Source organism: Rhodnius prolixus, unplaced genomic scaffold (assembly GCF_049639745.1).
Source record: "Rhodnius prolixus isolate KJV_2025 unplaced genomic scaffold, Rpr scaffold_1, whole genome shotgun sequence".
In the NCBI taxonomy this organism is placed as follows: Eukaryota; Metazoa; Arthropoda; class Insecta; order Hemiptera; family Reduviidae; genus Rhodnius; species Rhodnius prolixus.
This window is the reverse complement of record NW_027411581.1, coordinates 47,975,196-48,000,677: the sequence shown is the minus strand read 5'-3', so window position 1 is coordinate 48,000,677 and position 25,482 is coordinate 47,975,196. Positions and strand designations below refer to the sequence as shown.

General features: G+C 32.2%; 3 protein-coding genes across 8 annotated transcripts; 1 reads left to right on the top strand and 2 right to left on the bottom strand.

Moving 5' to 3' along the window:
• Window positions 1–240: 240 nt before the first annotated feature.
• Window positions 241–7,929, bottom strand: LOC141448884 (ubiquinone biosynthesis protein COQ9, mitochondrial-like). 4 transcript variants are annotated; one of them, XM_074117723.1, is made up of 6 exons: window positions 7,773–7,913; window positions 5,068–5,241; window positions 2,825–2,975; window positions 1,596–1,782; window positions 520–729; window positions 241–391 (listed from the first exon to the last, which is right to left on the bottom strand). In XM_074117723.1, the coding sequence occupies exons 1-6, from the start codon at window positions 7,837–7,839 to the stop codon at window positions 356–358; spliced, it is 825 nt and encodes a 274-aa protein (XP_073973824.1). In that variant the 5' UTR covers window positions 7,840–7,913; the 3' UTR covers window positions 241–355. The 4 variants fall into 4 exon arrangements, with proteins under 4 accessions (XP_073973824.1, XP_073973834.1, XP_073973814.1 ...); XM_074117733.1 differs by lacking the exon at window positions 5,068–5,241 and having other exon boundaries at window positions 7,773–7,912; XM_074117713.1 differs by lacking the exons at window positions 241–391; window positions 520–729; window positions 1,596–1,782; window positions 2,825–2,975; window positions 5,068–5,241 and adding exons at window positions 5,740–7,521; window positions 7,618–7,698.
• Window positions 7,930–8,327: 398 nt separating this feature from the next.
• LOC141448965 (GDP-D-glucose phosphorylase 1) lies at window positions 8,328–17,172 on the top strand. 3 transcript variants are annotated; one of them, XR_012455284.1, is made up of 8 exons: window positions 8,328–8,513; window positions 8,599–8,749; window positions 8,871–9,021; window positions 10,530–10,632; window positions 10,821–10,924; window positions 13,564–13,721; window positions 13,854–13,977; window positions 16,628–16,765. XR_012455284.1 is itself a non-coding variant. In XM_074117894.1 (8 exons), the coding sequence occupies exons 1-8, from the start codon at window positions 8,328–8,330 to the stop codon at window positions 16,747–16,749; spliced, it is 1,041 nt and encodes a 346-aa protein (XP_073973995.1). In that variant the 3' UTR covers window positions 16,750–17,172. The 3 variants fall into 3 exon arrangements, 2 of the variants coding, with proteins under 2 accessions (XP_073973995.1, XP_073974004.1); XM_074117894.1 differs by having other exon boundaries at window positions 13,912–13,977; window positions 16,628–17,172; XM_074117903.1 differs by lacking the exon at window positions 13,854–13,977 and having other exon boundaries at window positions 16,628–17,172.
• Window positions 16,589–25,249, bottom strand: LOC141448859 (ATP-binding cassette sub-family G member 5). Its single transcript, XM_074117640.1, has 12 exons — window positions 24,964–25,249; window positions 24,085–24,202; window positions 23,804–24,009; window positions 23,164–23,308; window positions 21,871–21,955; window positions 19,927–20,114; window positions 19,566–19,770; window positions 19,370–19,487; window positions 18,269–18,362; window positions 18,058–18,196; window positions 17,797–17,979; window positions 16,589–17,714 (listed from the first exon to the last, which is right to left on the bottom strand). The coding sequence occupies exons 1-12, from the start codon at window positions 25,015–25,017 to the stop codon at window positions 17,405–17,407; spliced, it is 1,845 nt and encodes a 614-aa protein (XP_073973741.1). The 5' UTR covers window positions 25,018–25,249; the 3' UTR covers window positions 16,589–17,404.
• Between the last annotated feature and the right edge of the window lie 233 nt (window positions 25,250–25,482).

Sequence of the window (25,482 nt, the reverse complement as noted above, 5' to 3'; positions counted from 1 at the left end):
GATTGGTACGCTGTGTGTCTAGCAACCCGATCTATTTGGGCAGCACCCTTTGTTTTGCAAATATTTGCATTAAAATGTTTCTCTCTTTAAAAACCTAGAACATTGTTAGAATGTTAATTTTATTTCAACTTAAAGCAACCTCCTCTCAGAACGATATTCGTTAACATAAGAAATTACATATTTAGAGAAAAAACGTAAAAAGGAAAAACTTTAATGGGTTTAAAATAGGTATGAAAATGCTTTGATGTAACAAAAACAAATTTATTCTCCCATACATATGTAAAATATTTACAAAAAAAGAAAATCCTACTCATGACTGATAGGAATCGAACCATGATTGCTACTACTCATAACGCTATCTATTCCAACGAAGTCCCAGAATATTTCTTGCCTAAAATATAAAATATATATACATATATATTTAGTTTCTTACATATTGAATTGTTATAATCTTAACATTATTTTAGATATGTTAAATAGGGATTAACAAAAAATCAAATTGAATGGTTTATACGATACCGTTGTAAAAGTAGCTGACGCGAATTGTTTCGCAAATTGTGAAGCATTTTCTGTTTGCAGAAAATAACCTTCTAAATGTTCTGCTTCTTCCATTCTACGGTTGAGAAAATTCCATGTTCTAGCAAAATCTTCTGAAGTGTCTTGCAGCATGTAGAGCTCAGTAACTTTGTATAATCCTGCTAATCCAACCCTCCGACTATACCAGCTCATCTATTTAAAACGTCGCTATTAGATCATTCTTTATTCACATTAACATTAATTTCAGGTAAAACATTTACAGGTTAATTATATGCCAACAATAAGGGTACAAGTGAAACTGAAAAATTAATTAAAATAAGAGAATTCTGTCATTGCAAGGTTATAAAACAATTACCATCATTGTTTTTTAAAAGTGAAAGGGGTGTCATGTTACAATGAGAGCTTGAATTAAAACTGTCCGTAGGACAGTTGTATAAGGGTTGTTATTAAGGATAAGGGTAACACTTTTAACACAAAACGAAGTGTGAAACAATCTTATAAATGTTTAAAGCAAACACTCACTCAGAAGGCGCAACAATTAAGCCATTTAAATAATGCCGTGAATTAGATAGAATTAGTAGAAAGATTTTTAAGAAAAAGTTCAATGAGCTGCAAATAGTTCTCTTCAGAATGTCAAAGCTAGCAAAACGAGTTTTCTTTATTCTGGCAGAAAAATAGAACGCCAGCAATGTGTGAACAGAGTTCATAAAGTTCACAAACTTTTAGAAAAAAAGTTTTCACAGTAAACATTTTTCTCTCACTTAAGAAAAAACTTCAGTTTCATTACAAGCTTTTTATAACAAAAAAGTATAAGTTTAACAAGTAATTTTCAGATCCCTAGTTTGACTCCCATGGGTAGCATGGGATTTATTTATTTGTTAGAAAAAAAAATATGTTAAGGTGTAGTTCCACCCGCGTCCACAACACTAATCGGTAGTTGGACGTTAAGTCCCGCCTGAAAAAATAGGCGATTACTTTAAGTACTAAAGGTAAAATTATTCATTTAAAAATTGTAAAATGTACAATGAATTAAACAGAAAGAATATTGAATTCCTTACATTGACTGATCTATCACCAGCATAGTAACATATGTCATCAACCATTGTAAGTAAATTAGCCAAAGCAGTAGGAACATTTTGAGGCTGACTCATTAAAGCTAACGCCTCTGGCCATCGGTCAATGAAAGGGATAATCATCTTTAATCTCTCCTGTATAGCGTCACGTATCAAACTCCGTGAAAATTCACTAAACATTAAAAAATACATATTGTTAAAGTCCATTTTAAATTTAAGAATTCTAAAAAATAAAAAATTAACATTTGATCTTTAGAAAAGGATACTAATGGTTAAAAAAAAAAAAAAAAAAAAAAAGCCCTCAGAATAACGAGCAATAGCAGCAGAGAGTATCATCTCTATAAGCTAGCAACTCTGTAAAGATGGAATAACCAAGAGACCAGCTTTGTTAGGAATTTTCTTCGAAGATGAACGCAATGAGTGCCTCATCCTCCTTATGAAACTTGCCATCGTATAGTACTCAAAAATTCGAGGGCCCTTGAAGGCAATGGATATGCAGTATTCAGGCTAGGATCTAGGTACAAGAGATTTACGGAATAGAAAGATGTTTTTATTATTATCAAGAGCCAACCAAACATTGATATTTTAGGCATTTCGTTTCTTACAAATCAATACAAACCAGTTTTAGCTCATCAGGGAACATAGGAATCGGGAGAAAATTACTTATCCGCGCAGCCAGGCTGGGGCAGTCCCTAAAGTACTGAGCTCCAAAGTGATCAACTTGAAATTGATTTGGGGTTGCCCGGTACAATGCTGACCTGGGCGAAGAAAAACATTCACTTATTCTACTGAATAGGCGTGTGGAGCGGAAGGATACGAGGCGATCCTAACAATACTCCGTTTCTGAGATTTCTAACATATCTTGGATTTGAAGGGTGTTGCACATATAGTATCAGCAAGGAAGCACACAAGACTGAAAAACCACAGAGGCTGTTTAAATAAAAAAATTGATGTGATAAAATTTTCATTTTAATATAAATACTATAATTTTGTACATCTCTTGCTACAATATATCCCTGAATTATGTTGGTAAAAGTTATAAGCTAGACAATACAAATTAATCAAAGAACCGCATTTCTCGGAATAAGATTATGGAGCTCTTAAATTAATAGCCAGTAACAATAGAAGCGAATTCAAATAAGAAATTATTAATTCCCCTTAATGAACAAAATTAGATAAGTGGTGATAAATTTACTAAGTTTTTGAAAACCTACTTGTTTGATTCAGTAGATATAACGGCAGAACGTGCTTTAAGAAAATCAATTAGGTTATTATTTGATGTCATGTAAAAATGTTGAACCAGTTCTATTCCTCCTTTAGCATACATGCCATGTATAATTCCAGGATATCCGAGAATTTCTGCTCCTGAATTATTAATCAAACAGAACATTTTAATATTAAATCAAAGAGATCTTTACAACTGAGAAAATTAAAACTACTTTTGAGTTGAAAATATGGTTAGATCTGCAGTGCTGAATAATACGTTGTGTCCGTTGTAATACGCATATTTCTTGTATCCCTGACCGGTTTCGGACTTTGATCCATCATCATTGGTAGAATATCAGTTTAGTGTAGAGATTTTACTTTACGTACTTTGTTTACCGTCTCACAATACACTTCCTGACTAAGTCACTGGACTAGCGTGGCAATGTGATCGGTGACCAACCATTGGTTAGCTATTACTGCAATATGAACCCTAACCTATGACGATCGCAGGGAGACGATCACGGGGCCATTGACGCCTTAGTCTGTTAGTAGGGTTGCCCTGATCTTAAGGAAAGAAAAAAGCTCAAGAAGTTGCAGGTGACTTTGTACGTTATGGAGGTTAATGACAGGGGTTAAGTTGGGGATAGAATGGCGGTATCGCCGGCATTGGTAAAGACAGTATTAAGTAGGAAGGTCGGCCGATAAATAGATAAGTAACAGAAAAAATGCTTCCCTGATGTACGGCTGAATAAACAGGATTGATGGGGGGGGGGAGAGGATTTATGAAATACATGTATGCAGCGTTCGGAGAGGTAGGATTTGAGAATTAAATAATAGGTAAAGTAAAGCCTATTTGGACTTTACGTCCAACTACCAATTAGGTGTAGTCAACGGAGGCGACTAGCAATACGTCACTACAAAGTTCTCATATTAAACATTAAATAAAATCTAAGGCCTAAACCGGGAATCGAACCCAGTACCATAAAACATTTTACCTTTGCAGGTCTCACCTCTAACCGCTCGGCTACCGTGGCATCCCGCAATAGTAATAATAATAGGAATAGAATAAATCTTTATTATAATATAAATATGTAAAAATAAATAAATGAATTCACGAAGTGTCAATGTACAAAACATTTTAACATAATAATAGGTAAAGAAAAGAAAGCCCTTGAATTTTTATGCAATCGGAAACCTCTCAGAATGTGAAATTTATCATAGAATATAATGTATCTATTATCTATATTTTTTTTCTTCTAAATAAACAACGCCTTTAGCAGAGACTTTCCTTCTGTTTTTAATCATTTTTTTTATAGCAACGTCAAAATGAGATAAAACCGTTCCCTTTTTCACCGTTCCCGTGCAAATTTGGTTTATTGTCTTTGGATCTTGTTTTCGTTATTCTGTTAATGTTCAAAGTTGCTAAAAGCAAACTTCCAGATATAAGTAAGAGTATTAGACGAATAGAGTCATTTTAATCTACTCGATCAAAATATAAAACTTATTTTTATCTCTTGTGTTTTCTGGTGCCATAAAGAATAAATTTTTAGGGTTCACATTATAGGTTAAGAATAAAAAACAGGAATGAAAAACTCAAGGAGAGAGGCAGATTATTATATGTTACAGGCAGAATAATGAAATACATACGTAGAAAGATAATTTCACTTGATTCGCAATGGGAACAGGGATGTTCAAATAAAGGAGGAGGGAGCGTTTTTCTGTTTTGGGTAGACGCCAAAAATATCCTCTAAAAAATACCTGCGAATATTGATGTTTTACTCAAACCTTATTATCAGTACATAATTACACAAACTTTAAACTGAATCAGTAAACAAAACAAATTCAGTTTTCTAATTTCGCCCTAAACACTAGAACATAAAAGAGGGGAAAAGTCTTACGAATAGTATTTCCGATAAAAATTCTATTTTGAAAATTTGATGCGATTGCAAAGGTACAGTATGATAAAAAAAACGCAGAAAATGAAAAGTAGTTTCTTAGAGGATATAAAGCGGCTAAGACAGCAGCGCATATCTTAATCGGCATATATAAGTTTAAAGTAAGATTGCAGGTTGAATAAAAAATATTTCATAATTTTAATAGGCCCAGCTAGAGAAATGCTAGAAAATAAGATTTTGTTAACAAATTTTTCTCAAAAAATGTGTAATTACATTTAAAATTATGCAGCTTAACCTTAAATTGCAAAAAATCTAACTTCTAAAAAATAATTCATAACAGTCAACCTCCATAATACCTGCGGAAATTGATGTTTTATTCCAACCGTACTGATTAACAAACTGCAGGGCAGAATCTAATATTTTTTTCTTTAATAAACTCTCATTAATGTCTCTCCCATTTATTTTTTGTTCTTGTCCTATACTACCTGGTTCTTGTGAAGATCTAGCACAAAAGCATCTGTGCTTCAATCCTACAAAAATGATGTTACATACACATTCTAACTCATTGCTATTAATAAATCATCCTAAATTGGATGTAGTTAAATTACTAAAATGATAATAACTCCACTAGAGCAGATTAGTAATTACAACTATTGATATAAATAAATCGTTAATAATTGCAAAAAATGCTTTGAAACTTCGTGTTTTTCAAAAAACAAAATCTTGATACATAGTATACCAATTTGCGCGCACTTTAGTCACTGAAGCTGCTCTTGTTCTCTTTCAAATGCGTTAAATTTTTTATGGATAAGTTAGAAGCTTCAAATCCCGAACAAACATTAAGACTATTTTTAATTGCCATTAAAATTAAAGTGTAGTAGTGCAAAACAAAGCAATTATAATTACAACGGCATCTGGAATCTACAAAACAAAAAGTTTGTGATGAAATGAAGTAAATATTTCTATCAAAATCAAATCTAGAAAAAATGAATTGCCTTCATATATTATAAAAAAAATAAAAAAAAAAGTAAGATAGAAATATGTTTATATTTTAGAAATATAACAGCATCAACATTATTATGTTTTATAGACATGAATACATTCAATAAGTCGAGATAAAAGACTATCTATGAGATCAAACGTATTTAAAGCTTTATCAATAATTTGAAATTTTTGTTCACAGGACAAATCTGGAAGTTCCAATCCTCCTACTGACACGATTGTACTTGTTTTCATGCTTTGAGTATTTGAGGGGTTATTTATTTCCTTTTTTTGCACTTCATAATGCGCACGAGATATCTGAACTGCATTCTTAAGCGGGGACAAATAATTGATCTCTATTATAGGTAAAAGTTCCAAAAATCCAGTACAATTTTCAGTATCCCGAATAATCAAATATCTCAACAAGTTGAGGCTAGATATTATAAGATCAGAATTTCGCATTAGATCAGTTTCACAACCGCCCTCTAACCGACAAAACTTCTTTATCAAATCTCTTAGACATTTTCCTGTAAAATATTTAAGTTCTTCAGAGTTTTTACTAGTCAGTGATTCAGCAACGAAATCCTTTGTCATGGTAGCAAGATATCCAATGAATCCGGGTTCTTCTATTGTATCTATCAAAAATAATAGCATATAAAATCTTCCTCGGGGATCAAAAATCCGTAGGAACTTTTGAAAAATAAGCACAGCTCTCTCACGATTCCTTTTTTTCTCAAAATAAATCATTATTTTAGCGCACTGTTCTGCAAATTCTCTACACTGAATGTGACCCGCTTTTTCTAATTTCAATTCCTTGTCATCAACCCTGCCCAGGGCATTTTCTGCTAACATTAATCCCTTCCATTGCGCGTTACTATTATCTACTAGCATAAGTGCCATAGCCAAAATTAATAGCTGCCTTAATAAATAAATACTGTTATAAACACAAGGAATTTTTTCTATGTAAACTTCCTCCACTAGAATTAAATAATAGAATACTCCTAAACTGGAGTTATCGTATTCACTATCTACTGTAGAATTGTCAACTTCAGAAACATTTACAAATTCTAAAAAAGATATTAAATCATCACCAAAAGTAATTACAAACTCGATCAAATTCTCTGCTACGCTCCGAAATGGACTGGAAGTGTTTTCTCTTCCTAGATGTATATTCATGAGAGGATGACCAAACAGTTTCAGGATTGTTTTCTGCATAGTACCTCTGTAGATTTCAACATGCTTTTCCGCAATTGAATATTGGTCATTTTTCACTTCTTCCAGAAAAGGTGCAAAAAAATCTAAAATTTCTAAATATAAATTTTCGAGAAATTGCATATGACCATCATTTTCAAGCAGTACTTGTTCTTCACTTTCTAATATTGCTGATTGAGGAATACTAACTTCAGTAATATAGCGAATTAATGCATTGCAGAACCAGCCTATAGCAACACCTCTGCGCTGGGGTAAACGCATCAAAACAATTTGTACAGCTTTCATAATTACAATGAAGCGTTCAGCATTGTTAGGCATTTCGGCCTGTTCAATAAACTCAAATAACACATCTTCAGGGTTTGCTACTTTGGCGATCTCCAACAGTAAATCTACAGAGCTATTATAAAGATGTGAATTTTCCAAATGATTGTTAACCGTGACATAAGCAGTGAGACGTGGTACTAATTCCCAGCCTGAGTTTTCAAGAATTTCAAGATACTTAGGAACGTTGAGTATATTGGTAGCCTCTTCTGGTTTACGATGAAGAATTTCTTCTAGCACAGAGAAAAATTCTTCTTTTGCTTCCATTTAGTGATCTGTTATTTTCACGTTCAATTCTGCAACATGAATACCGAACAGTCATGGGTCCGCATAAACAGTATCACTTTTAATTAAATCAAGCAGTAATCGTTGTTTCAACCTTTATTACTGACCAAAATATTTTTATATCACCAGATTGTTTTAGAAATAAACTAAAACAACTTGAAGTTGTATTCCAACATCCAAAGAGAAAGCTAGTAAGAAAATAAAATAAAAATAAAAAATCTTATTACTTTATTTCTACTGGTGAATATCGTTGCGAACTTACCATCAATAAGACAAGATTTGTAAATAACGGTCCATCTTGATGCTTGAGAAAAAATATTTCTCACCATTTTCAATTTAAGACAATAAATTCACAGAATTTACAGTATCCATAAAGAAATCCAGACTACTTTCAACTGTACAGGGTACTACAGAATAAAGTGGAGGTTATGTACTGGTTTCAGCGACAGTTGCATGCCTGCTTAACCAGTCTGCGAGTATGTGCAACTATTTAAATGTTATCAAAATTGTTGGTTGATGTTACTGATAAAAAGTTTAGTGTTTTCAAGTAAATATTATTAATCTCATTAACGCATACAAAAGAAAGTAAGCATCTTGATGAAATAAAGGCACAGAAGGTATTTCTTAATGTATTGTGATAACACAAGTACAAAGTTATTGTCTCATTATCGTAAACATTACTATCCAGTAACAGAAGCAGACCTTAAATATTTTGTAAAGTGATCTCTGGAGCTTTGTCTGGAAGAAGACTGAAAGGGAGTATTCCTTTTAATTAGAGGGAAGAAATAATAATATTTTTTACGGTTTTATTGCAAAAATGGAAATGCGCTTCGTGGATACTGACTACTTAATCAGAACAGATTGGAATGATATAAAATTATCAACATTTGCTGAAACTTTTGATAGAATTTGGAAAGACAAAATGAAAGAAGGAATTTTTAAGTACAAAATAAATTTTTTAAAAGCTAAAATGTTGGGAGGAAATTTTCAATTTTTTGCTCAGGTTCAGTTTTAAATTGATTAAAACTAAATGTGTAACACCTTACAAGTAGTAATTTTCTGGTTTATATATTTTTTTTTTTGTTTAGCTAAATATTGAACGCGCTATGAAAAGACGAGCTCCTCAAATTTTATCCAGCCTCACTCAACCGTTTGACGATAAAGTATTTAATTTTACAAAACTACATGGACAGGAATTTATGTTTCATGTAGTACACAATAGTCTTGAAAATGGATCTGGTATGTTTCTTCCTAAACATTCAGTTTACACTCGAATCTATTTCCTTTACAGAAAGCATAGGAAAATAGCATAGTTCAAGTTAACTCTCTTAACTAAGTACTCAATTTTGGTTTGTTTTAGAAAAAATTGGCAACTACATTGCAATTAATGCGAGTCCATTGGAATTTGGACACAGTTTGCTACTACCTGCACTATTTGAAAAGCTACCTCAGATATTAACATTTGGCAGTATTGAATTTGCAATATGTACTTTACTTTCAAACCATAACCCGTAAATATTTTCTTTAAATTTCTTATCAAGTTAACCCCAGAAATTCTCTCAAGGAGTTAGTTATTCTTTCAGAATTAGTTTATACAACTGAGGAAAGTTGTATTAGCACTTGTAGTACTTGATTTTTTGCTTAAGGCAAATGAATGCAAGAAACTCCTATCTTCATCCAAACGCTTCAGAATCTAAAGATTTTCTCAACCTTCTTTATTATTTTAAATATGTACAAAAAGTGTCGTTACAGTTATTTAAACCAATTCTGCAATAAAAGAAGATTTAAAGGTTAATTAGAAAGCACAAATCAGGATCATCCATTTAGAGTGCTTCGCTAGCAAAATAACACTTTTCGTCTTTCGTTTTCAATTGGTTCGGACAGAAAATATCAAAATAAATTAATTTTTTCACCACAAGTGTTTATGTGGTCACTTAGTTGAAATCATCATTGCGATGATTGAGTACAAATGGGAAACCTTCACAACAGATTTTTTTCTTTCTCACTCCTAATATTAGAAAGTAAATTAGTTTTCGACCTATTGAAGCGATTTTTCGGAAGTGGCTCAAGCTTTTTTTTTAAATTTAGCTATTTATCCTCCATTAACTATTATTAAATACGTTTGAGACTTTTTCCTAAAATAATTGAGGAAGATTATTGGGGAAGTGCAGTCGGACTGCCATTTTAATAAATAGATTTTTGAGTTTTTTTCTTGTAATCAGCTCCAACGATATTATTATAATTTAATACACCAATCGATTTATGGAAAATTTAAATTTTTTGAAACCTTTTCTCAGTGAACTTTGCTGTCTCTCCTCTAAAGAGTCGGTCAGTCTCGTCACCCTTATAATATTGAAAGTAATTAATTATGTAAACAAAGTTCGATTTATGAAAAAAATTTGATTACCCTAAATGGCTCCCTATGGAATTTATTTTTCACAATACTTTGGAAAGCGGTTCTAATGATTTTATCTAAACTTCATATTCACTACATCCTTTTTCCATTGTTCTGCCGGACAGATGTAATACTGGCTAAAACTTGCATACTTTGCTTTTTTGTCACACGTGTCTAAACCTCTCTCCTATTTAGGTTGTAAACGTTTGGTCTATTTTTCCGTGAAGATCCGTTTCTTATTGGAGCTCTATTATTTTTATTTGAAACATTTTTCCTGATATAAAGTGACTATAATGTGATTCCTGTAATTGTCTATGCAGAGTTATATTCGGATTTGAACCTGAAGTATGTTATGGCCTATCTCTTTAGTTTGGAACTTCTTTCAGACGATTTTTTTGGTTGGGTTCCCAGAAAGAAGAGGGGTCAGCTTCTTGTAGAATACTTATTGTAGGGGCACTTTTAATATTGAAGCAAACCTATCTTTCATGCACATTTTAAATTTGGAAAAAAAAATGTAGTTAGGAATTCAAGCAGTTGTAAGAATGTTGCACCAGATATCTTTCTTATTGAAAACAAATAACTCCATGTAAAAACAAATAAAACCACGTAAATCGTACGTTTCAGAGCTTTTCGCATCGGATTTAACAGCCTTTGTGCGTACGCTAGCGTTAATCACCTACACCTCCACGCTTACTATTTAAAGCAACCTATGCTGTTAGAATGGATTGTAAGATATGTTTATAAAATTTAAATTCCTTATTATCTCTCGAGTTCAAACTAAATAAATCGTACACTTCTCAATAAAATTCTACTTTAACTTCTTTTAAAATGAAGTATTTATATCTTTTTATTGTGCAGACTTCATTTCAAATTTTTAGGTGTTAATTTTGCTGTCGTTATAACGCTCTGTTCTAGGAAGTTAACCATTTGAGTGGAAACTGTTACGTTTTAGAAAAACACCCTTCAAAAGGATACGTTTTTGAGATAAAAGCACTAGTAGACATTCATCCAATTATAAGGTTTGTTTATTAGATTTATTTATTTGTTTTTTAATGACCAGTTTCTTCTAAATGAACTTTAATAAACCTGAAAAGTTAATAAATTTCTGTGAATAGACGAATGAAGTCGAGATTTCATCTTTCGATTGGAGATAATAATGTAACCAATACCCTAATAAAGAAACCACTGCTGGTTTCGCTGCTCTTGGATATTTAAGAGTTGCGATGGATAAACTTTTCAGGCTGGCTCTATCCATTTAACGGCAGCTGAGAGGCTCGAAAATGGGCTGAATGCTTGTATTATGAAAACTGAACACTTGACTTGAAATTTCTAAGTTCTGAAATAATTATCCCTAAAATTAGCCACAGACGCAGGCAAACACTTGTGAGGTCTGTCGATATCCGTGCCAACTAATCTAAGGGCTTCGAAGACTTTTTTTAAAAAAAGATAGTATCCAATAATTCGTTTGTTCCTTTGTTCTTAGTTCATAATAATTTATTCAGCCTAAAGTGTGAATTTGAATAGTATAGTTGATGATTTATTTTAATTTTTTCAAAAACTGTAAAAGGAAGATAGAATCCAAACATTTTTCTAAATTTGTATGCTTACAGAATGAATGATATCACACTATATTAAATTAATCCAATTTTTTTTAACTTTATCTTGCTTTACTAAGCGAATATTGTATGCGTGTATATTTACAATATTTTTTTCTCTACAATTGGGTGAAGATATCATTACAATCTGAACAATACGAAGAGATATATAAAGGATTAAAATTTGAACGATTTACAAATTCTCCAAAATTTAACCTTCTAGATCTCACATTACCTATTATCACCAAAACATCGCAATTTATATCAGTAGAGCTACTTTTCTCTTCAATTGGGTGAAGATATCATTAAAATCTGAACAATATGAAGAGATATAATGGTTTGAAAATTGATTTAACCAACCCTTATGCTTTACTTTTAAAACTGTAAGTTTTCGTAAAGGAGTTTTTCGTATCTTTTGGATAGAATTTGTTTTTGTTCCTTGATTGGAACAAATTTATATACCTAATGATTTTTTAAATATTTGAATATCGGAAATAATTAGGCTTATTTACGCCGGATATTGAAGTTAGCAAGTTTTTTTTTTGGGGGGGGGGGACAATGAACCAATGGGTAGCAAGTTTTTATCAATATCTTGTGGATCTAGTCTTATCTTGCTTAGTTCAGATCAGTCTAATATTACATATATCTGACATCAATTTAATAGATCAATCAATGTAATACATGAATATTTCTTTAATTATCGTTATAACTTTAAAAATATACGGTAATGCAATTTTCCTAAATATTCTAAACCATTGGATACCTATTCTGTTTAATTTCTTATCTGGTTGACAGATTATCTTTACAGTTTGGATAAGCATTTTTTTTATATTTGGTAATTCTTTAATACTTGGTAACAAGTTAGTGGAAGGTAGATGTAGAATGTAAAAGTGTAAAGTTAGTGGGAAGAAGGTGAAGACTGAAAGAAAAGATGAAAAGTTCCATCAAGTTGTGGAAATAAGATTCAGACGTTATGGGAAAGTGGTACCAAAGGTAAGATAGAAATGCAAACTGAGAGTAAAGTTATGGGAGAGTGGTAACAAGTTGGTTGGAAGAAGATGAAAACTGGATAAATGTGAGATTAAGTGATGAATAATTACAACCAATTAACAGGTTGCAATATAAAGAACAGGTACAATATAAAGAAAAATTGCGATTACAGTACCATCTAATAAGGTGAAATTTGATAGCATTACTTCCTTTTGAAGTATGTAAGAGAAAACAAGCTGCGATCACAAAAACTTCCAAAGAGGGAAAACAAAAATTATTTGCAGTTACAGTTCTCCCAAAAACGTCGAAAGAGAATTTAAACTGCGAATAAGGCATGATTGCAGTATAGAGCATGATGGCACTTAAATGTTTCATAGAGAAGCTTTAACGATCCCTAAGTGCTAAATTTTATCAAAAAATCAGTACGAGATTTATAGTTATTAGTATCAATTGTTTTTTCTGGGGTTTTACTCACGTGGGGCGATCTCCTCTCCTAAAGATGCACAGAAAAATGCAATTTTGAACCAAATGATACTTCATTCATGAAAAGTTCATGGGACGGTAATTTTAAATGATTGCAAAACTTCCCTTTAGAAGGTGTAAGAGGAGAAAATCAGTTTTCGCGTCTAGGCGCTACTTTGTTTACAAAAAAAAAAGGTGACAAAAACATTTTCTGAAAATGCCGTTTTTGCCCTTGTTTTTTGGTAATGTTTTTCTCGAAATCTATTAGATCTGGGTTCTTACAAAATATTATAGTTATAAAGGAGGTTTTGCTCCATATTATAAAGAAAGTTTGGGATTTTTAGCTTTTATAGTCAAAGAGAAAAAAAATGTCAAAGTTAGGTGTTTTTCAATGTTACGCTTTTTTTTTTTTTTGTAGTTTTTAACGATGAACCCTTATACAACTGTCCTACCAGGCAGTTTTAATGTATTCTTATTAGTTCAAAATTAAAACAAGTTACTGATTGATCGTTGAATGAAGTGGAGTGCAGTTGAGATTATGGCAATTATTAGCTAAAATATCTCTTTAAAAAATATTGTTTCCAATAATTGTAATTGTGCACACTTTTTAGGGATATTTACAAATTGACCAACTTTTTCACCGAAAATAAAATTGCGCATAATATGTACGTAACTTATGGATTATGTTTTGAAAGAGCAAGATTCTTAGAGCGAACAACAGAACGGGATTGCATAAGAATTTATATCTGGGCACGAACGTATTCTCAAGGCAAGTTTAGATTTCATCTTCATACTTTCTCTTTTTAATAATAATTTAAATTACCTAATTTAAATCTGAATTGGACCTATAATCCAGGGCAAAAGGGGCTATTTCATTTTTAACTCAGCAAATTTTTTTCAGTATTGATTAATAAGTATCCACATTTTCTCTTTAAAATTCTGATAAACATTGTTTACAGAAATTAAAGTTTTAGACGAGTTCAATCCTGCACTGTGTGAACTTTTTGGTCATCTTCTTGTGAAAAGTAAGTTATTATCTATGTTTGTGAACTTGCAATTCTTAACTATATTGTGAATTGTAATTATAAATTCTCTTGGAGAGAAAAAAAGATGTTTGAGATTTTGGGAGAATTAACTCTTAAAAAAAAAGGATAAACCAAGCGAGCTTATCATTCAAAAAAGATTGAACAAAATTGGTTTGAGTTCATAGAGTGTCTTAACTTCTCTTTGAGCAACAAATAGCAAGACTGTTCTTTTGGGCAGAGCAACGATTAAAACTTCTACATTCACAGACGAATCTTGGGATCTGCATTCTGTCGATAGAAGTATGTCAAATTTTACTGGCCACTTTTTTTTCCTAATAATTTTCTTAATTTTTGAGGGAAAATGCTGAAACTTGGTGAATCGCCGGCAGAAACAAATGGTAAAAAAAACTCAGTAAAAAATTGCCAGACCAAACTGATCACTTACTTTCCCTAATAACTTTAATTTGCGGCACATACGATGAATTTTTCCAGATCGACAATGTTCAAACATTCTTTGAAAAACTCTGTGGTGGCCAATCTACCTTGAAGGACGGTTATGATAACGCAAATTGGTGCTGACCTTGTGCTCGAAAGTATATTCTCATTCTATATACTTGCGAGCAGCAAAGCTTCTCGGCCATTTTCCGATTGCGGAATAAGTATCCTCCTACCGACGCCTAGAAATGTTTTTTGAGGGTTGTGAGAGATGTGCATGTACGGACCATAGTGGCAGGGCTTCTAGAGTTTGGTTTAGGTCCTCTTTATAACACCGAATACATGTGATACAAAAACACAGGATGAGTACACAGCACGACTCAGGATGCCACTGCGCAGGCTATTCCTAGCTACAGCTAACACTGCTCTTGGAATTGATAAGTTAACGTCTAGAGCCTGCATTTCAAGGTGACTGTAACTAACACCCTCCCTAAGGCCTTTTCCATTCCACCAGTTGTGACTTGGGTTCGATCCTTTCTACGGATGATTATCTGTATGCGGCAGTTATGTAACCCAAATGTCACAACTTAATGTCAAGAGAGAATTGTTGGGACTGCCTCCCACAACAAACTGAGGTGGTTTTGCGAGAGAGATTCACTTAAAATCGTTTATGTATGGGAGTTTACACAGCGTAATATAATGAGCCGCGGTAAACCACGAGTTCTCGAAACTGGAAGATCCATACAACTGAGAGAGAAAATTAATTGCCAATTCCTCTTTTCATTGGAATCACATCCGGACCTAATTCTCTCTCACTCTCTCTCTGCGAAGCTGATCCAACTACGTTCTCCAGTACTCAATACTTTAAGTAAAAACATGGCAATACTGACGTTTCTCCAATATATATATTTTCAATATACCAATTAGCCAAGTTTGAAGCATTGATGGTTCACTTAGGCTAATTTTTATGTTTTGGCATTTTTATACATAGACTTTTATTCTTCATTTTGAAGATCCATTGAGAGCATCATAGCAAGAGGCGGGTAGGTTGTACCGACACAAGATCGTTATGTGGAAAGGATGTTTAGTGGAAGGATAAAATGTAGAAAGTGGCCATGTAATCGCGTAAGGGCATTTGTAGTGTAAGGATTAATGGATTTGTCGGTTGAGTATGTAATTGAAGCATATCAGCCTAAAAATACTACACTGAAAAACACATTATAGAAAATAATTTTTTATTAAATCAAAGTTAATTAAAAAACAAGTTTTTTTTATGACTGCCAAACATTTGTGACTATATTGTGATTTAATGCTGTGCGAACCAAATATTTGATAATTATTTAAACCTTAAATACAATGAGCTAGGAGGAAAAAGTCAAATATGACGTGAAATTGGGAATAGCGTAAAGTTGCCTTCCAAGTCCCTGTCTTTTCAATTTATGCACTTCCCTCTTACATTACGTGACGTTAAAAAGATTTTTAACTATTTAATAGAATTTGGGAATGATTTTGTGTTAAGCAACAGAAATGAACAATTAGCTAGTAACAGTCCACACCAAGATTCGTCTAAAAGTGTAAATTTTTAAAATCATTCGGTATATCAGTATAAAATAATAAATGTTGCATAGGCCCTTTTATAAAAAGGATTAAGGTAAACAGTATACAAATTAAAATAGAAACTTCGCTATTCCTTCGGCTACTGCATATAAATGAAACCATTGAACATGTTATGTCTTGCCGTGAATAAGTCTGTATCTGAACGCAATGTGATTATATTCAAGATTTATAACATTCACCGACGAGCTGAAAAGTAACGACTTGAAACTGCTACATTCATATTACAGTTAAAAAAACCGCCACAAATATTTGTGCCTTATATTATATTGCATACATTACTGTTCTCTTTTGTTTTCATCATTTTAGAACTTATTGAGATCATTGTATTGACCAATTGCACTTATTGCTGGGTTGATCTAGCACTGCGGACCGAATCACCTTTTTAGTTGTAATTTTACTTGTTATTTTTAAATTTTATTTCTTAGTTAATTTAATAATTTAAATTTATAGTTCCTGGCAATATAGAAGTTTTGGTTAAACACCCAAGCAATTAAAAAAAATAAATAATACAATTAACTGTTTTTCATCTGTTAACTAGCTAAAATAAAAAAAGATCATGTATAAAAAGAGAAAAAATTAGTTTTTATTAATTTTACAGCGGAAGAATCTTACAATCAACTTACAGAAGAGAAGGTAGCAGAAATCCTGGAAAATATAACTCATGCCCCTTTTAATGCGACGAAACATAAGGTGCAACAGTTGTTTGCAAAAGTTAAGTAGGTTTTATGTATAAAAATATATATATATATATTCAATGAAGATAACAATGAAACAATGAAAAAAGTAATGAAAAAGAAAAACTGAAACTATGTGTACCTATTAAAATATTTAAGTGCCTGAAAAAATATCTTGTAATATTCAGTTTTAATAAAAAAAAACTCAAAAATAATTCAATCAACTTAGCCTATATTAATCACAAATTTCTTAAATCGTTTCTTAATTACTATTATGATTTTCATATTGAGAAATTATGATACAAAAAATATTATAAGCGAGCTTGCCCGTATTTATATTTTAATTTAATAATTTTAAAAAAAACTATTGTTTTATTTTCTTTCTTTTCAGCGAAAAAAAAAAGCATTAACTAAATTTTCGAATTGGGTTTTTAGTACTTTTAGCAATGAGACCATTAACAACTCAAGACTGAAGTTAGAAAAAGTATTTCGTTTTATTTTCTCTATTCACTTATAAGATAAGTGGATGATTTAAAAAATAAAAATAAAATAAAATAAGCATTGCAAAGTGACTTTTTAGCATAACATGAACTATCATAAATTGAAATATTCTTAGATCTAAGATCAAATAAATAATAAATATTCTTTTATATGATGATAAATCTATCATGAAAAAACAGTAACTAAAATAAATTTGTTCTTTAATCCCTAAATTTTGCCTTAACGAAAGCCGGTAAGGGCATGACATAAATGAGAATGTTGGCCAGAGCAACTACTCCTGGTAATCCCAGACACATCGCTACATCCCATCCGGCTGCCACAGCTGCACCTCCTACACTGCCACCTCTCTCAGCTAAGCCAAAATTTTCTGTATGACGACAACCAAATTGTGTTTCTGAACAGTTGGCTAAAGGCGGTCCAAATAATCTTAAAGAAAGCGCAGTGCTCGCTGAATGAGGTTGGGTAGCATAACTCGTATATAATAACCATTCCGGAAGGCCACCATAAGATCTAAAGGGTGCATAGAAAGTATCGTAATAGATTTTTATCAGGCAAATAAGAAATTAGACTTAATAAATGTAAGAAATTTTACCTTAAAGTTCCACTGCCGAGGAGTACATAAAGAAGGCAGAGGTAAGATGACGTAAGTACTGCAGTAAATTTGCACTCTATTACCATCAGTAACGCTATAGTTTGTTGTTCTGCTAATAAATGACATCCCCACAATGTTGCCCATATTGTTAACCAATCATCCACAGAGGTTAAACCACTCGCTCTGCGAAGTATGAAAATTATATTAATGAACAAGCGTAAGACAGTAATTAATTTAAATAAAATAAAGGGAATTACTGACTGGAAAATGATCCTCGATGAAGCAGCTACAGAGGCAAGAGAAAAAGGAATGGAAAACAGAAAATAGCAGATTAGGAATAACGGTCCACTGTAAATACCTTCATGAGCTTCCTGATAATATCTGGTCCTATACACTCCGACTAAATTTCATGAAAAAATATCAATGATATGAAATATTTATGCATTACATATCTAACTTGCAGTAAACTCACAGCTGTAAGAAGTTGAAATAGCTGACATAAGATAAGCTCCCGTGACACTAAATAAAAGAAGCCCGTTATGATTTATTGGAATATGTTCCCAATTCTGAAATTAAATGAAAAAGAAAAACTTTTTTTCAGTAAAATTTCTATTTTAAGATATACATATACATTATGAATATCAAAGTGATATACATTTTATATATATATATATATAAAATATATATAATATATATATATATATATAGTGAAAAAGTTTGGGAGTAACTATTATAAATTATTTTTTCCTTTTGTTTATGTAATGATGCCCTAATCAGCATTTCAGTCTGTAGCAGTTTATTGTTATATATAACAACTGGTATATACCAGTTTATATAATTTCCTTGACTTTCACTTTCTCCAGTAGGAAATAGATATTTGCTTGTAGTACAATTCTGTATAAAACGCGGTATTTTACTAATGTAAACATTATTTCAGAACACAGTTGGCTTGATCCTAAATGATTGTTATATTTTTTTATCAGAATGCTGAGAATGACAAAAGTTAAATAAAGTTTTCCTCTATAAATTCATTGGCTGGTTCCATATGTTTTCGTAATGTGGTCAAGCTATTGATTTGATCACATTTTACAACCAAGCCTGCCTAAAGCACCCATAATTTATTTTCCACACTTAAAATAAGCTTTAAAGTTCTGGTAGCATCAATACCTCCCCAACTGCAGCTAATAATGCAGTGGAGCTTTGCAATACGAAATAGTTGCAACCCATTTCGGCAACAACTGAACAAGGATCAAAGTTTACAACCCTTTAAGCATACTTCCCACTAATGTGACTTTCCCTAAAGCGGACTAAGTAGAGACCTCAAAATTCTTTTATGGTTAATGAAATTCATTGAGAATGGAATGGTAAAACCGGCTAATAATTACGAAAAAATGATCGACAGCTTATTATGTATACATGTATATCCCAAAACAATTTCTATTATCTAATCATATCTTTTAATTGAAGAAATAAATGCTTATTTAAGTAATAAGAACAACTCAATTCATATTAGCTTCAAATATGAAATATTCCTTTCATTATTTATTTTATAAACAATATAACTAAAACTTACCTGCGCATTCATGTACAAAATAAATATAAGTAAGGCATACAAAGGAAACAGAAGTAGTCTCAAGAACATGTGACTGAGTCCAAATGGTGTGATGTTAAATGTGGAAGCAAGAAGACGCCTAACAGAGGAAATATAAATGATTGTTGACATTCTTCTAAGTTTGTTAAAGTTTCTTAAATCTTGAAAGAAAACTTACTGATACAGAGTTATGGATACTTGGAAGACTGATGGTCTGGAAGGTCTCAGTTGGACCAAGGGCTTTGCCACCTGTGACTGCCCAGGGCCTCCAATGCTTAAGTAGGCTCCTCCTTCATTCTTAAATTTTTCTACCAGTTCCATTACTTGAGAGTTAGATTCAAGAAATCTCTCTCGACTTCTACGATCCACCGTTGATAAACATACTATTTCAAAATTAATTATAAAAAGAAAATTAACAATTATTAGGAAGTAATATAAATGCCAAAATCGGTACGAAAGAATCAGAACTGATATGGCATTATTTTATTTCATACTTGAAAAAAATGACAAAACAAAATTAAACATAACATTATACTTACAATAATACATCAAAGGATTTTCCATGGTAGGGCAAGGAAAACCAATCGAAGTAAAATAGTCTAACATAAGTCTGGTAGGTCCTGCATAGAGAATATCTCCAAGGCACAGGAAAGCTGCTCTATCCAGGAATGGAAAAACATCAGATCTAGGCTTCTCCATGGTGAGCATTACCGAACGGCATCGTCTTCTACAAAAATCATATCTCTACAATTTTCAATAATTATAATTTTTCAAGTTAATGTTACTTTAATTTAGACAGCCACAGGATTGACTAGCTAGCGAATAAAATTCCTGAAACGAAATTGCCTACCCCTTTTATAAATTGATGTATCATTTTTTTGAAAGCATATGCAGTGGTTCTATCGGGCTGGTAAGCACTCGTGTATAATAACCAGTAGAGACCCATAAAACAAGACTTAAGCAAAATAAAAGGGTGAAAAACTTGTCTCAGATTTGGTGCACAGCTAAATGCAATAATTATTTAGCTGCTGAGACAATAAAAAGGGAAAACCAAGTTTAGAGTCGTAATTTTCTTAAAGCTAACTGGCTCTATATGCTGTGAAGTACGAGTCAATTCAAGAATAGTTGGGTCTGCCTGAAGAACATGCTGATGAGCATTGGGTGCCAAAAAAGTAGTTCTCGTTTGGGTACTACATACATAAGCCACATATAGGAATAATGAATTGAAGACCGTAGGGGAAGTAGGGCATCCAGTACCCAGGACAACGCCAATCATGGAGGATTTCTTTGGGGCTTTCGCAAGAGCTGATCTATTTAAAGGTAAGCAAAATTTATGACGGAAGAACTTCTTTGTCAAATCCCGTGACAGTAGCCAAATTTATATTAACGCTGAACTTCCTCTAACTTTGAGTCATTTCGTTGAAATAATCAAAGACATTTCAATCGGTAAGTGCAATAACAGAGTAAGATGGTGAATTGCAATAATTCTTTAGTTGACAATGTTTCCGTGATATCGTATATGACAATAGTACATTTAATTAAATAACATAAAACGCTCGAAAAACAGATTAAAATTTTAAAATAAATACTTCCCATTTTTGAGAATTATAGAATTTTTCAAACATTGCTAATTCAATTAATAGGGAACGAATAAACTTAAATGTATTGGATTCCCACGCGGAGTCACCGGATTTGAATCTAGCTGTCTGTCATTAGATTTTTTCCTAAGAGTCTCCTTCAGTTCGCTGACCAAAGTTGGACATTTTAGTCTATAAAGGTCTGCTATGCGGAGAACGGCGTGCACTAAGAAAGACTCCGGGAGCCAAGACCTCACATGAGCCTTAAATTAAAAAAAAGTAATTATCTTAGTCCAGTTATGGTTCGTGATATTATCCAATTTAAACAATATGATAAGATTTTTCCTTAATAATTTTGAGATTAAAAAAGTAAAGTAATTAGCCTATTTTTTCAGGCGGGCTTTACGTCCATCTACCAATTAGGTGTCGTGGACGGAGGCGACTAGCAAACATACCTTACCGTAAATTTCTATTATTAACCATTAAATAAAATCCAAGGCCTAAGACCGGGAATCGAACCCAATACCACAATTCATATCAGCTTTACAGGTCTCGCCTCTAACCGCTCGGCTAACATGGCGCCTAATTTTGGGATTAATTATATTGTATTACTATCGCACCTTGTTTCTATCGAACAGCAAAAGTCGTGCAATTGTGCAATTATCAGTTTACTAGGCATTCTTTTAATCTACTTATGATTACCAGAAAAATAATGAGCATCGATGTATTACCAAACAAAATAATTTGATTGCATAAAGTATCATTGCTCTCACCCAACAAACTTTGCACTTGAAAAAAAATCAGGAAAAGGAACATACATGGTTTACAATCTATAAATTTCAAAATCATAAGAAACGTAAATGATAAGAATAAATAATACTCGCATGAAATGACAAAACATAATACCTCGCATAAGAAGATAAAATTGACACGACCAAATATGTTGAAAGCGGATCAAGACCAGCTGTAGGTTCATCCAACAAAAGAAGTACTGGAACATTAAAAAATTAACATAACACAGAGAAAGAATATTCAAGTAGGATATATGTAGATCCCACAACAATAAAAGCTGGAGGTCTTTCTGTGGGAAATTAAGTTGAAGAAAATCATGTAATGTTATTTTATGCTTATAGGTTTCAAACTTATGCTCTTTTAGTTAAATTACTAAATTTGTCCAAGATAACAAATAAATCAAAAAATAAAAATTAAGTGCAGCAATGCCTCCTTTCTCTTGAAGCTTCAATATCTAACATGGAGGTCTAATGTATAATTTTATGTATTGGATGTATTTTAATTAAAATATTTGTAATTATCAAATATACTCGTAGATGGAAGCAGATATTAACAAATTACTTTATGTAACGAAGAGTTTGTCAGAGCAAAGAATTCTACATATGGTAGACATTTTCATGCAATTCTTAATGAAACAGTGTGTCAACCTTATCTCCTTTGGACATTCCTCTAAAGTATAAACGCTTATTTGCCAGCTGAGATTAAAATGGCGAACATTTTTCAAAATTGACCATAAACAATGTATGCTTCAAAATCAGTGGTTAATTCTTACCGATATGTCACTAAGAGAACTAATTGGACCGAAAGCAAGAAACATCTTTCTAAAAATTTTACTTATGAAAAGGCATTCTATAAACACTGTGGGCTTGGAAATGAAGACACTTTAATACAATGTAAATCATTTTGGTTATTTACTATCTTTAATAAAAGCTGCATTTTTTAAAAAAAAAATCCAAAGCTGAAAGCAAAAAATGGCATCAGAAAGAGTAGCTGTGGAATGATAACTGAGATTCTAAGCAGAAAGAGTTGATGCTAAACTTAGATTGTATTAAAGGACGTGTGTGTAATGATCAGAAATTACGAAAAAAAAGAGAATATTACTCCGCCAAAAGTGACAATCGATAACATATTAGGTAATTATGGAAAATTTGCAACAATATCGGAAGTTTCGAACTTTCTCAACAGAACAAGATAATATGGTCTCCTACGACTTTCAAAGTAGGAACTTTGAAATATTCCTGCAGTTTTAACACTTTCAGGCTGTGGTTTCATTTCCAATAGTTTTGTCTAATGACTTTGTTTCACTTACAAGTTCGAAACATAAGTTCTTTCTGCAATCAATAACTTGCTAAAATGATTTAAGCATTTTTTTTCACTTCAAGTACAATTGGCCAAATTAAAACTTACTAGGTTCTTTGATTAGCTGAACTCCTATCATCAAGCGCCGATACTGACTTATGTTAAGAGTTGCCACACTGTGATGCGCGACTTGATTTAATGCGAGATCGCCAAGCATTTGCCTCACCCTCGTGCTGCATGTATATCGAGAGACCTACAATAAAATTTCATTATATATGTAGTTTATACATAATGAGTACGTGTGAATGCGTGTTCTTGAATGAATGTATGAGCATGTAATGTGAACATGTTTTCACTTGTATAAAGGATTTCTTATGTTTATCATGCTTTTTTCTTTCGGATTTTTGTTTTCTACGCGGTTTCGAATTTTCATTCAATTTCAGAGATAATGTAAAGAATTATACAGTTTACACACTTTTACAGCTTTTCCATGTTATCGCCTGTAATCACATGTTATCAGAAGCTTTATAAGCGGAAATCAAATTTTCTCAACATAAATCTATTAGTCAATCTCAAATGTCTCTATGGGTGGGAATTTGTTGAAAAGGGATAGTACGAAAAAAAACTACTATGGGGGAGCAGCTATAATTTATTACAACTATATGTTCCACTTATAACTATACATAACTATAATGTATAGTTCCACTTATAGTTTGTCAAATAATACATATATAATTAAAACACTTACTTTTTCTCCCGAACTAAGATTGGCAGCGTAGTACAGAGTTTGTTCAGTAGTAAGAGAAGGTATCAGATTTGTACGGTGAGTTACATATCCACAAGTCCTTTGGAATAGGCTTTGAGTTAAAGGATTACCTTCAAAGAGAATTTGTCCGCGGGTGGCTCCGTGGGCCCGACGTGAAATAACATCTAATAGTGCCCTCTTCCCACTTCCTGAAAAAAAATGTTTCCCAAGTTTATTGTTAAAATAAAGAAATTGAATACTAAAATATTAACTCTAGACTTTACCTTTTGATCCAAGAATTGCAAATACCTCCCCAGATTTCACTTCTAAAGTTATATCCTTCAAGATAAGACCAGTTTCGATATTTCCAAAAAGACGCTGAGTCCATGAAGTAGGTTCCACCTGTAATTGAAAGAAAGATGACATGAAAAATTAATTCATTCGAAATTCAAAAACTTGTTTCTAATGACAAATTTTTATAAGTTGTAATTAGGAAATTTTATTATGTTCACCTTAACGCAGTCAAATAAAACAAAAAATGTAGAATAAGCACAAACTTTTTTTTTTATTCGAGTAATGTTGGAGAAATGTACTTAGGGGGAAAATGAACAAGCCACTACTTCAAAGAACTTGTCGACCCTGAAAATACATATATCCTATTTTCAACAAGAAAACTTCCGGCAATTCTGACAATCATAATACAAGTACACACAATACAGTGCGTGCAACTATTTGGGGGTAGCGCAATATTGACAGGAGAGTCAAAAACCTTCTTAGGAAACAGCGATCTTGGCATCTCAACTCCTCTTATATTGAACTCCTAATAAATATGAAGTTTGTACAGACATCGAAGGGTGTAACTATTTATGTTCATCACACCCACAGGCAATCTATATGTCGACATAACGCGTTAAATCCCTCTGGCACACTAGAAACCTACTTTCCACAAACCAACTCTCATGATGCTTATGGTAGCTGATATGTAGATCTCTTAGGCAGTAGTAGATTTAGCTTTGATAAATTAATCTCCTTACAATCTACAACCTTTGAGGTGCCCAATAGATCTTTTAAGATCGCAATGTACTAGACCTTGTATCACACTTTTACAAGCTATAATCTACAAAGATTAAAAATTAAAAAAAAAATAATAAATCTTAACCCACCTGTCCAGAATGAAATATATTTCTTAACTCCAAAATAGATTCATTAACAACCATTTTTGCAGTAACGATGTGAAAATTTGTTAGAAAACAAATTTTCTTCCGTGTTCACTTTGTGGTATACATCACATTGTGTGCAGAAATAAAGTATATTAAACAATGGCATCAAGGATGCCTCAACCCAGTTTCGAACAAAGAAATGAAGCAACAAGTGGCACTTGCTAGTGTTATGACTTATGACATACGAAAAGGTTATATTTACAGTTGGCAATTGGTAAGTTGGCAGAACATCATAATCACAATACACATTACTGTTACAGTATATTAAAATTAGACTGATTCTTTAAAAGATAAACAAAAAATTATATGAACATTGGTTAATAATTCTTAGTTCATTATATCTGAAAATTAATGTCAGGGATTTCTCTCTGACTTTAAAATCATCTTATAATTTTTATTCAAAAGTGCTTTATATTTCCATGGATAAATACCCTGAATTAATCGAGGCGCTACCATGCAATA

Coding starts and splice junctions, on each gene's coding strand:
- LOC141448859 (XM_074117640.1), bottom strand. CDS start 25,017: ATGGTTGTTAATGAATCTATTTTGGAGTTAAGAAATATATTTCATTCT. Junction 24,010..24,084: donor TGCAATTCTTGGATCAAAAG/GTAAAGTCTAGA, acceptor ATTTTTTTTCAG/GAAGTGGGAAGAGGGCACTA. Junction 21,956..23,163: donor TCAGCTAATCAAAGAACCTA/GTAAGTTTTAAT, acceptor TTAATGTTCCAG/TACTTCTTTTGTTGGATGAA.
- LOC141448884 (XM_074117704.1), bottom strand. CDS start 7,492: ATGGAAGCAAAAGAAGAATTTTTCTCTGTGCTAGAAGAAATTCTTCAT.
- LOC141448965 (XM_074117894.1), top strand. CDS start 8,328: ATGGAAATGCGCTTCGTGGATACTGACTACTTAATCAGAACAGATTGG. Junction 9,022..10,529: donor TTACTTTCAAACCATAACCC/GTAAATATTTTC, acceptor CGTACGTTTCAG/AGCTTTTCGCATCGGATTTA. Junction 10,633..10,820: donor CTATGCTGTTAGAATGGATT/GTAAGATATGTT, acceptor GCTCTGTTCTAG/GAAGTTAACCATTTGAGTGG.